Raw genomic sequence first — 12084 nt, 5'->3', positions numbered from 1 at the left:
AGATAAGAAATTACCCTTGGTTGAATTGTTTAAATAAAAAAAAAAAGAATTTTGGTTGAATGTTATATAAAGTTTATCTATAAAATTATAGAAAAACATAAATTTTCATTTTTTTTTTGAACAAATACATCACAAACGTGTGTAAATTTATACCTTAAAATATCAATGATGATTCATAAAAAGATCATACACATGATATTTTGGATTTGAATCAATGATATAATCCTTAATAATCTAGTTACTTTCAAGTGCCAAAATATGTGTTGTATTTTTAGATCATCCATATCTCTATAGATAAAATTTATAAAGATTTTTTTTGTTTGAACAATTCAACCAAGTGTAGTTTCTTATCTTTGTAATTGAAAAATAGATAAGAGGGTTTACTTTCAAAGGAAAAAAAAAAAAAAAACAGCAAAAAATTATCTACACTACATCAAAGTGATCTGATGAGAATTAACATCACAATTTATCCAATAGAATTTACTTCGTGAATCAAGATTTTATCTTCAAATTGATCGTCACTCATGAATTCATTATCTTCTCCCTTCATTCTTTTCTTTCAAGCGCCATAAAAATCACTCTTAAACAAACTTTAGTTTTACATCCGAAACCCCAAATATCTCATAAATCACCCTTCAAAAGAGTCGAAAACTTAAAACCATACATTCAAACAAAATCAATAAAAAAAATACTTCAATAAATCCCAAACTTAATTAATTAATCAACTCTCTCTAAAATTGCAAAAATGAACACAAACTTTGTCGTCCAACCTCATCAACCATTATTAACACGAATTTTCTCTCTCCTCTTTGTTCATTCCAACAATGAACATCACTCACTCTCTCTTCACTGATGTCACTCTTTCTCTCTCCTCCCAAACACTCCGACATTCTTCCCTCAACTTTCCGGCGCCGACGATATTATCTCTCCTACTCCGGCAAGATGCTCCGCTCTCTCTTTCCTTCCGCCGGTAACGCTTTCTCCGATTTCACCTCCGCCGACATGCCGTCGGAAAAAACTCTGTTTCTCCGGCGATTGATCGCCGCCTTTGTGTTCTTCGCTGCAATTTTGTTCGTTTATAATTCTGTTCGTTTCTTCGCCGACACTTCCGTTACTAATTCTGTTGGATTATTTCCTGTTCCTGACGGTGATTCTTATCAGGTGATTGATTTTCTGTTGCTAATGATTGTTTAGATTTTTGGAAGTTGGAATTATTACTTAATTTGGATGATTTATTTTTGTTGATTTTGTAAATTGATCTGGATTTGTAATTATTGAAGATAATTTCGTTTATTTTTTTAATTATCAGGTTTACTTGAATTTCAGTGAAAATTGAATTGAATTTGGGTTTTAGTAGTACTTAATTAAGCTGTTTGGTGTAATTGTAGTTGAACGAGTTATTGGATTTTGTAATTTATGTATGATCTAAATTCAGGATTTGCTTGAAATATTGCGATTGAAGTGAAATTGGAATGCGTTTTAGTATGGAATTTCTTTAATTAGTAAGTTTAGGTTATTATGTTGTTTGTAAACTTGATGTCAAGTGAAATTCGAACTGATGATGCGTTTTTTCTGCACGTAGATCACTGTTTAATGTGAATTTGTTAGTATGAGTTGCTGGATTGAGAACACTCGATTGAGTTCATTTATTGTTGCGCACAATTTTTAATTTGTTTAATGATTATGATGTGCAATGTATAATGTGTTTTATACGAAAATTATAGGTTAGTGAGGAGTCCAGGCTTGAAAAAGTCCTGAATGATGCTGCTACCGAAGATAAAACTATTATTATAACTACGCTGAATGATGCCTGGGCAACGCCTAATTCCATCTTCGATCTCTTCCTTGAGAGCTTTAGGATTGGGCATCATACCCGAAAACTTTTGGACCATCTAGTAGTCGTTGCATTGGATGACAATGCATATAGGCGGTGCTTAAGTTTACATCTTCATTGCTATGCTCTTTTGACAGAAGGAATTGATTTTTCGAAAGAGGCGTACTTTATGACGCCTGATTACTTGAAAATGATGTGGAGAAGGATCGATTTCCTGCGAAGTGTACTTGAAATGGGGTACAATTTTGTATTCACTGTAAGCTTCTCCTCTCTGCTTTACTTGTCTAAATATCTGTGTAATCTGTTATCACTTGCAATCATAAGTTTTTGTGGATGCATGAATAGATTTCCTATTTCATTTCCTCTTTTGCATCTGCATTAGTCATAATAATTCATCCGAGTTGCTAATAATTTAAGGATGACCTGCTAAGACTTACATTTTGCTTGTATTATACTTCGTATCTTTTATAGCTTGGTGAGCCACACCTTTTATATAACAAAATAAAATTATTACTAAGAATGAGCAATTGATTTTACTTTTGATGTTGCCGAACATGCCTTTTTAGGATGCTTGATGCTGCGATAATTTCTAAAAAAGTTAATATGTATTTTTGTGTGTTACTACAGAATTATTTTAATGCTGAAAAACGGTTTTTTTTGAACCTCTAAAACTTTTTCTGAACTCTAAGTTTCGCCCATTGAAGTCAAGGTACGTACCTCAAAGAAATTAAGATTTCCAAATCCGCAAGGCAAAAAGCCTACTAATGGCTCCCAGTTCTCACACAGGGCTCGTCTAAATGATGAGCTCCTTATAATTATCCAACCTCAATTTCCACTTTGTTTTGGAGGTTGCCTAAGTTCTGGAATGTCATATAAATACTTGTCATCTTGATGACATTATATTGTATGAAGGCACCTTCATGATTTGAACAGCCTTTTTTACTCCATTGACAATTTTCAACTACCTGTTATTACTCTGTTTATGCACCTGTCGAAGATGGCATCAAAAGTTTTTGTTGTGTATGCATCTGTACACTTATGGAAATCTTCCCCTTCCTCCAGATATCTCTACAATGGTTTAACATCACCTTTTGTGGTTAAGACCTTCAGCTTTATGAGTTCATCTCATTCAGTGCTTTGACCACTTGAGAGCAAGACCTCAAAAATGCACCTGCTAGGAGATATGATTGTCAACTCCAAACTATCAGGGGGTGCAAATTTTGCTAGGTCAGGGTTACTCGCGTTCATCTTAACCTGCAGCAAACTCCCCACTAATTTTGATAGAGATACGAGGTCTGAAGATTTCGGAGGCCTTTTTGCTCATGTTACTTACTGGATAATGCTTTTTGTCTTTTCTTTTCTGCTCTAGTTGCTTGTGTGTGTACTTATACTGGTAGTCACTGGTAGTCACTGTTTTAGGAAGATTTTGGCTTTAGTTATCTTTCTTGACTTCCTGTTTATACTTGTACTTGTAATTTTTAAAGTGCAACAACTTATTCTAACTTATTCTTTAGGATGCTGATGTTATGTGGTTCAGAGATCCATTTCCACGATTCTTTCCTGAAGCTGATTTTCAAATAGCATGTGACCATTTCTCGGGCAATTCATCTACCATGCATAATAGGCCTAATGGTGGTTTTAATTACGTTAAATCAAACAACCGGTCCATTGAGTTTTATAAGTTTTGGTACGCATCACAAGAAAGCTATCCTGGCTACCATGATCAGGATGTACTAAATTTTATCAAACATGATCCATACATCTCAGAAATAGGGCTAACAGTGAGATTCTTAGATACTGCTTACTTTGGTGGACTGTGTGAACCTAGCAAAGATTTGAATGAAGTATGTACGATGCATGCCAATTGTTGTTATGGTATCAATAGCAAGCTACATGATCTTAAGATAATGCTTCAAGACTGGAAACTATTTTTGTCTTTGCCCCTGAATTTGAAGCGCACACAAGCATATACCTGGAGGGTCCCTATGAATTGCAGGTATACCATACCTTCCACTTGTTTTACAACGTTTTAATACTCCTCATTTGTGCTGTTTGTGTTATGATCCTTTTAGCCCTAATCATTACTTTGCGATACTCCTTTTGCAGCCTAAGTGCATTCCATCCTGCTAAGATTCCAATGGAGAGTGATGAAGAAGTAAATGAAAATTGATTTGTATTTCACATTCCAATTTTATTCGAGATTAATTATTTATGATTGGCAAATTTAGAATTTGATTCTGAGGTAATTTAAGTCATTAGTTATGCCTAGTTTTGTTGAATTATATTTTGAACTAGGTCAACTGGTAGGTGATATTAGCTAGGAATCAAGCTTTAGCATACGAAAATTGTACAGTGTAATTCAATTGCAGTGTAGAAAAATGTAAGGGTTTGTTTGTAAGATGCAGGATTGAGTTATCGAATTACTTGTTTTGTAACCTCGACTTTACAATGAAGTCAATGATCCACGAAACATCATTACTCAGATTGCTTTAACTTGGGCAAAGTTTCTTGGTGCATCTCAGGTTAAATCTTGTGAGCCATTGCCAAATAATTTAGTAGAGCTGTCAATTCGGGTATTCAAATCGGGTTTGGGTCGGGTCAAATTAGGTTTCGGGTTAAATCAGGATCAAGTTATGTCGGGTTAATCTAGCTTCAGGTCAGGTTCAGGTTGGGTCATTTTCAGTTCAAGTTAAAAACAGGGTCGTTCACCTTTTCGGATATAGGTCGGGTTTAATTCGAGTTATAATCAAATTGGGTTCAATTTAAGGTTCGGGTTGTGTTGAGTCGGGTTAGGATGGGTTAACAAGATTGTACATTCAGGTTCGGGATAGTGTTGATTCGGGTTCTGGTTCAAGTTCAATTCTAAAAAAATCGATGTGGCCAAGTTGAAATATATAATTACGCCTTCCATAATTTGATTAAGCATCATCAAGATTTTTTTAAACCTATATACGAGTAATAGAGAACAAGAGTTATATAAGCTGAACAAAAGATTTTATTAAATCGGATTGAGAGTTTACAGAATTATACTAGTATATAAGCTCAATAAAAGTTATATAAGCTGAACAAAAGATTTTATTATCGATGGTGAAAAGTGTTAAGACCCTAGGTAATATATCTCGGTATCATATAATGCCGTGAAACAATATATGATCATTATATGTTGTCATAAACGCACGATACGCTTGAGTTTACGAAATCACTTCAAGTTGTGAACGGGTAAAATGACCGATTAAGGGCATATTGGACAATTCCACCAACCTAATTTGACTCCCATAGAATATAAGGAATAATGGTAAACATCTTGGTAATTTTTATTTCCGGTGATAAAAGGTCAAAAAATTACAAAATTTAAGGCTATAATCCACGCTTTTTTAGGAAATTTTGAGGTTTCGAGGCCCGGTGGCGAAAAGCCTTGAAACCCTAAGTGATACATCTCGGGGTTATATAGTGACGTTTGAAACCATATAAAACCATATATGATCATTATATGTTTTCATAAAAGTCCGTGGTAGACTTGAGTTTACGAAATCACTGTAAGTTGTAAACGGGTAAAATGACCGTTTAAGGGCATATTGGATGGTTCCACCGACCCAGTTTCACTCCCGGAGGATATTAGGGACCATGGTAAACATCTTGGTAATTTTTGTTTCCGGGCGAAAAAAGGTCAAAAAATTACAAAATAGAAAGCTAATCCACGCTTATTAAGGAAAATTTGAGGTTTCGGGGCTCGGTGGCGAAAAGCCTATAAACCCTAAGGGATTCATTTTGGGGTCATATAATGCCGTTTGAAACCACATATGATCATTATATGTTGCCATAAACGTCCGTGGTAGGCTTGAGTTTACGAAATCACTACAAGTTGTTAACAGGTAAAATCACCGTTTAAGGGCATATTGTATGGTTCCTCCGACCCAATTGGATTCCCGGAGGGTATTAGCGACAATGGTAAACATCTTGGTAATTTTTATTTTCGGGCGAAAAAAGGTCACCAAATTACAAATTTGAAGGCTATAATTCACGTTTTTTTAGGAAATTTTTGAGGTTTTGGGGCTCGGTGGTGAAAAGGCTTGAAACCCTAAGGGATACATCTTGGGGTTATATAAAGCCGTTTGAAACCATATATGATCATTATATGTTTTCATAAACGTCTATGGAAGACTTGAGTTTATGAAATCACTACATGTCGTGAACGGGTAAAATGACCGTTAAAGGGCATAGATTTTTCTACCGACCCAATTTGACTCCCAGAGGATATTAGAGACCATGGTAAACATCTCGGCAATTTTTATTTCTGTACGAAAAAAGGTCAAAAAAAATTCAAAATTGAAGGCTATTATCCACGCTTTTTGAGGAATTTTGAGGTTTCGCGGCCCGGTGCCAAAAAGCCTTGAAACCCTAAGGGATTCATCTCGGGGTCATATAATGCCGTTTAAAAGCACATATAATCATTATATATTGTCATAAACGTCCGTGGTAGGCTTGAGTTTACGAAATCACTACAAGTTGTGAACATGTAAAATCACCATTTAAGTGCATATTGTATGGTTCCAACGACCCAATTGGACTCCCGGAGGGTAATAGGGACAATGGTAAACATCTTGGTAATTTTTATTTCCGAGCGAAAAAAGGTCAAAAAACTACAAAATTGAAAGCTAAATCCACACTTTTTGAGGAATTTTGAGGTTTTGGGCCCGGTGGCGAAATGCCTTGAAACCCTAAAAATACATCTCGGTGTCATATAATGTCGTTTGAACCATATATGATCATTATACGTTGTCATAAACTTCCGTGATAGGCTTGAGTTGACGAAATCACTGCAAGTTGTGAATGGGATAAATGATCGTTTAAGGGTATATTGGACAGTTCCACTGACCTAATTTGACTCACGGAAGATATAAGGGACCATGGTAAACATCTCGGGAACTTTTATTTCCGGGCGCAAAAAGGTCATAAAAATACAAAACTGAAGGCTATAATCTACGCTTTTTGAGGAATTTTGCGGTTTCGGGGCCCGGTGGCAGAAAGCCTTGAAACCTTAGCTTAAGGGATTCATCTCGGGTCATATATTGCCATTCGAAACCACATATGATTATTACATGTTGTCATAACGTTCGTGGTGGGCTTGAGTTTACGAAATCACTGCAAGTTGTGAGCGGGTAAAATGACCGTTTAAGAGCATATTGGATGGTTCCACCGACCTAATTTGACTCCCAGACAATATGAAGGGCCTTGGTAAACATCTTGGCAATTTTTATTTCTGGGCAAAAAAAGGTCAAAAAATTACAAAATTGAAGACTATAATCCACGCTTTTTGAGGAATTTTAAGGTTTCGGGGCCCGGTGAAGAAAAGCCTTGAAACCCTATGGTATTCATCTCGGGGTTATATAATGCCGTTTGAAACCACATATGATCATTATTTGTCGTCATAAACGTCCGTGGTAGGTTTGAGTTTACGAAATCACAACAAGTTGTGAACGGGTAAAATCTCCGTCTAAGGCCATATTGTATGGTTCCACCGATCCAATTTGACTCGCGGAGGATATTAGGGACCATGGTAAATATCTCGGCAATTTTTATTTTCTGGCGAAAAAAGGTAAAACAAAATTACAAAATTGAAGGCGATAATCCACGCTTTTTGAGGAATTTTGAGATTTCGGGGCCCGGTGACAAAAAGCCTTGAAACCCTAGGAGATTTATCTCAGGATCATATAATGCCGTTTGAAACCACATATGATCATTAAATATTGTCAAAAACGTCCGTGGTAGGCTTGAGTTTACAAATTCACTACAAGTTGTGAACGGGTAAAATCACCGTTTAAGGATATATTATATAATTCCACCGTCCAAATTGGACTTCCGGAGGGTATTAGGGACAATGGTAAATATCTTGGTAATTTTAATTTCCATGCGGAAGAAGGTAAAAAAAAAAAACCAAAATTGAAGGCTATAATCCACGTTTTTTTTGAGGAATTTCGAGGTTTTGGGGCCTGGTGGCAAAACACCTTGAAACCCTAAGAGATTCATCTCGGGGTCATATAATGTCGTTTGAATCAACATATGATCATAATATGTTATCATAAACGTCCGTGATAGGCTTGAGTTTATGAAATCAGTACAAGTTGTGAACGGGTAAAATCACCGTTTAAGGGCATATTGGACGGTCCCACCGACCTAATTTGACTCGCGGAGGATATTAAGGACCATGGTAAACATCTCGGCAATTTTTATTTTCGGGCGAAAAAAATTCATAAATTTACAAAATTGAAGGCTATAATCCATGCTATTTAAGGAATTTTGAGGTTTCGGGGCCCGGTGGCGAAAAGCCTAGAAACATTAAAGGATTCACCTCGGTGTCATATAATGCTGTTTGAAACTACATATGATCATTATATATTGTCATAAACGTCCGTGGTAGGCTTGAAATTAAAAAATCACTACAAGTTGTGAACAAGTAAAATCACCATTTAACGGCATATTGTATGGTTCCACTGACCCATTTGACTCGCGGAAAATATTAGGGACCATGGTAAACATCTAAGCAATTTTTATTTACGGGCAAAAAAAGGTTAAAAATTTACAAAATTGAAGGCTACGCTTTTTGAGGTTTTGAGGCCCGGTGGCGAAAACCCTTGAAACCCTAAAGGGATACATCTCGGGTTTATATAAGCCGTTTGAAACCATATATGATCATTATATATTTTCATAAACGTCCGTGGTAGGCTTGAGTTTACAAAATAACTACAAGTTGAGAACGGGTAAAATGACCCTTAAAGAGCATATTGGATGAATCCTCCGACTCAATTTGACTCCTAGAGGATATTACGGACCATGGTAAACATCGTGGAAATTTTTCTTTCCGGACGAAAAAAGGTCAAAAAATTACAAAATTGAAGGCTATAATCCACGCTTTTTGAGGAATTTTGAGTTTTCAGGGCCCGATGGCGAAAAGCCTATAAACTCTAAAGAATTCATCTCGGGGTCATATAATGCTGTTTGAAACCACATATGATCATTATATATTGTCATAAACGTCCATGGTGGGTTTGAGTTTACAAAATCACTACAAGTTGTGAACGGCTAAAATCACCGTTTAAGGATTATTGTTTAGTTCCATCGACCCAATTGGACTCCCGGAGGGTATTAGGGACAATGGTAAACATATTGGTAATTTTTATTTCCGGGTGGAAAAAGGTAAAAAAAAAATACAAAATTAAAGGCTATAATTCACGATTTTTTGTGGAATTTTGAGGTTTTGGTGCCCGGTGGCAAAAAGCCTTGAAACCGTAAGGGATTCATCTCGGGGTCATATTTTGCCGTTTGAATCAACATATGATCAATATATGTTATCATAAACGTCCGTGGTAGGTTAGGTTTACAAAATCACTATAAGTTGTGAACGGGTAAAATCACAGTTTAAAGGCATATTGGACGGTTCCACCGACCCAATTTGAGTCGCGGAGGATATTAAGGACCATGGTAAACATCTTGACAATATTTATTTCCGGGCGATAAAAGGTCAAAAAAACAAAATTGAAGGCTATAATCCACGCTTTTTGAGGAATTTTGAGGTTTCGGGGCCCGTTGGCGAAAAGTTTTGAAACTCTAAGGGATACATCTCAGGGTCATATAATGCCGTTTGAAATCATATATGATCATTATAGGTTGTCATAAACGTCCGTGGTAGGCTTGACTTTACGAAATCACTCCAAGTTGTGAACGGGTTAAATGACTGTATAAGGGCATATTGGACGGTTCCACCAACCCAATTTGACTCTCGAAGATTAGTGACCATGGTAAACATCTCGGCAATTTTTATTTTCAGGCGAAAAATAGTATAAAAAATACAAAATTGAAGGCCATAATCCACGCTTTTTGAGGAATTTTGAGGTTTCGGGGCCAGGTGGCGAAAAGCCTTGAAACCTTAAGGGATTCATCTCAGGGTCATATTATGCCGTTTGAAACCACATATGATCATTATATGTTGTCATAAACGTCCCTGGTAGGCTTAAGTTTACGAAATCGCTACAAGTTGTGAACGAGTAAAATCACTGTTTAAGGGCATATTGGATGGTTCCACCGACCCAATTTGACTCGCGGAGGATATCAAGGACCATGGTAAACATCTCGGCAATTTTTATTTTCGGGCGAAAAAAGTTCAAAAAATTACAAAATTAAAGGCTATAATCCACGCTTTTTGAGAAATTTTGAGGTTTCAGGACCCGTTGGGGAAAAGCTTTGAAACCCTAAGGGATACATCTCGGGGCCATAAAAACCCGTTTGAAACTATATATGATCATTATATGTTGTCATAAATGTCCGTGGTAGGCTTGAGTTTACGAAATCACTCCAAGTTGTGAATGGGTTAAATGACCGCTTAAGGGCATATCAGACGGTTCCACCGACCCAATTTGACCCCCGATGCATATTAGTGACCATGGTAAACATCTCGGCAATTTTTATTTTCGAGCGAAAAAATAGTCTAAAAAATAGAAAATTGAAGGCTATAATCCACACTTTTTTAGGAATTTTGAAGTTTCGGGGCCCGGTGGCGAAAAGCCTCAAAACCCTAAGGGATTCATCTCAGGGTCATATAATGCCGTTTGAAACCACATGTGATCATTATATGTTGTCATAAACGTCTCTGGTAGACTTGAGTTTACGAAATCACTAGATGTTGTGAACGGGTAAAAATCACCATTTAAGGGCATATTGCACGGTTCCACCGACCCAATTTGACTTGCGGAGAATATTAAGGACCATGGTAAACATCTCGGCAATTTTTATTTCCGGGCAAAAAAAGTTAAAAAAATTACAAAATTGAAGGCTATAATCCACTCTTTTTGAGGAATTTTGAGGTTTTGGGGCCCGGTGGCGAAAAGCCTAGGAACTCTAAAGGATTCATCTCGGAGTCATATAATGCCGTTTGAAACCACATATGATCATTATATATTGTCATAAACGTCCGTGGTAGGCTTTAGTTTAAAAAATCACTACAAGTTGTGAACGGGTAAAATCACCGTTTAAGGGCATATTGGACGGTTCCACCGACCAAATTTGACTCGTGGAGGATATTATGGACCATGTTAAACATCTCTGCAATTTTTATTTCTGGACGAAAAAAGTCAAAAAATTACAAAATTGAAGGTTAAAATCAACGTTTTTTTAGGAAATTTTGAGGTTTCGGGGCCCAACTGCGAAAAGTCTTGAAACCCTAAGAGATTCATCTCGGGGTCATGTAATGCCGATTGAAACCACATATGATCATTATATATTGTCACAAACATCCGTGTGTGGTAGGCTTGAGTTTATGAAATCACTTCAAGTTGTGAAGTAAAATCATCGTTTAAAGGCATATTGTATGGATCCACCGACCCAATTGGACTCCCAAATTGTATTACGGACATTGGTAAACATCTCGACAATTTTTATTTCCTGACAAAAATGGTCAAAAAATTACAAAATTGAAGGCTATAATCTATGCTTTTTTGGGAATTTTGAGGTTTTGGGGCCATATAATTCCGTTTGAAACTACATATGATCATTATATTTTGTCATAAACGTCCGTGGTAGGCTTGAGTTTACGAAATCACTACAAGTTGTGCACCGATAAAATCACCGTTTAAGGGCATATTGGACGGTTCCACCGACCAAATTTGACTTTCGAAGGATATTATGGACCATGGTAAACATCTCAACAATTTTTATTTTCGGGCAAAAAATACAATATTGAAGGCTATTATTCAAGCTTTTTGAGGAATTTTGATGTTTCGGGCTATATATTATTCAATTTCAGGTTCAGGTTGTGTGTGCGTCAAGTTTGAGTGGGTTAATAGATGGTACATTCGGGTTCGAGGTAGTGTTGAGTTGGTTGGTTCAAGTTCAATTCTAATAACTATCAATGTGCTCAAGTTGAATCTATATAATTACGCCTTCCATAATTTGATCAGATTTATGAAGATTTTATTAAACCTTTATATGAGTAATAGAGAACAAAAGGTACACAAGCAGAATCGGATTGTGGGTTTACTGATTTGTACCAATATATAAGTTAAACAAAAGGCATATAAATTTTATTAAACCTTGCATGATTCGGGTACATGTTCTAATTGGGTCGGATACTAGTTTGGGTACAGATTGTTGTTGGGTCGAATTAAATCGGTTGGCGGTTACTCTCAGGTCGAGAGCAGGTTCGAATTCAGGTCAAAAAGTATTGAATCAAATCAATTGTCGGTTAACATATGGTCAAG

At 36.3% G+C, this 12084-nt stretch overlaps 1 protein-coding gene across 1 annotated transcript; it reads left to right on the top strand.

The window, feature by feature from the left end:
• Positions 1-752: 752 nt before the first annotated feature.
• LOC145601986 (uncharacterized protein At4g15970-like) lies at positions 753-4269 on the top strand. The gene is made up of 4 exons (XM_081658090.1): positions 753-1161; positions 1725-2090; positions 3349-3830; positions 3941-4269. Exons 1-4 carry the CDS (start codon positions 853-855, stop codon positions 4002-4004), a joined length of 1221 nt encoding a protein of 406 aa, XP_081514216.1. The 5' UTR covers positions 753-852; the 3' UTR covers positions 4005-4269.
• Positions 4270-12084: the final 7815 nt, after the last annotated feature.

This window comes from Chenopodium album, chromosome 21, assembly GCF_948465745.1.
Source record: "Chenopodium album chromosome 21, dcCheAlbu1.1, whole genome shotgun sequence".
Lineage (NCBI taxonomy): Eukaryota > Viridiplantae > Streptophyta > Magnoliopsida > Caryophyllales > Amaranthaceae > Chenopodium > Chenopodium album.
This window is presented reverse-complemented; position numbering and strand designations above follow the sequence as displayed.

What these genes read in the sequence shown, in the direction of transcription:
- LOC145601986 (XM_081658090.1), top strand. Translation starts at nt 853, where the DNA reads ATGTCACTCTTTCTCTCTCCTCCCAAACACTCCGACATTCTTCCCTCA. An exon ending in CTGACGGTGATTCTTATCAG is followed by an intron (nt 1,162 to 1,724) that starts GTGATTGATTTT and finishes CGAAAATTATAG; the next exon opens with GTTAGTGAGGAGTCCAGGCT. An exon ending in AGGGTCCCTATGAATTGCAG is followed by an intron (nt 3,831 to 3,940) that starts GTATACCATACC and finishes CTCCTTTTGCAG; the next exon opens with CCTAAGTGCATTCCATCCTG.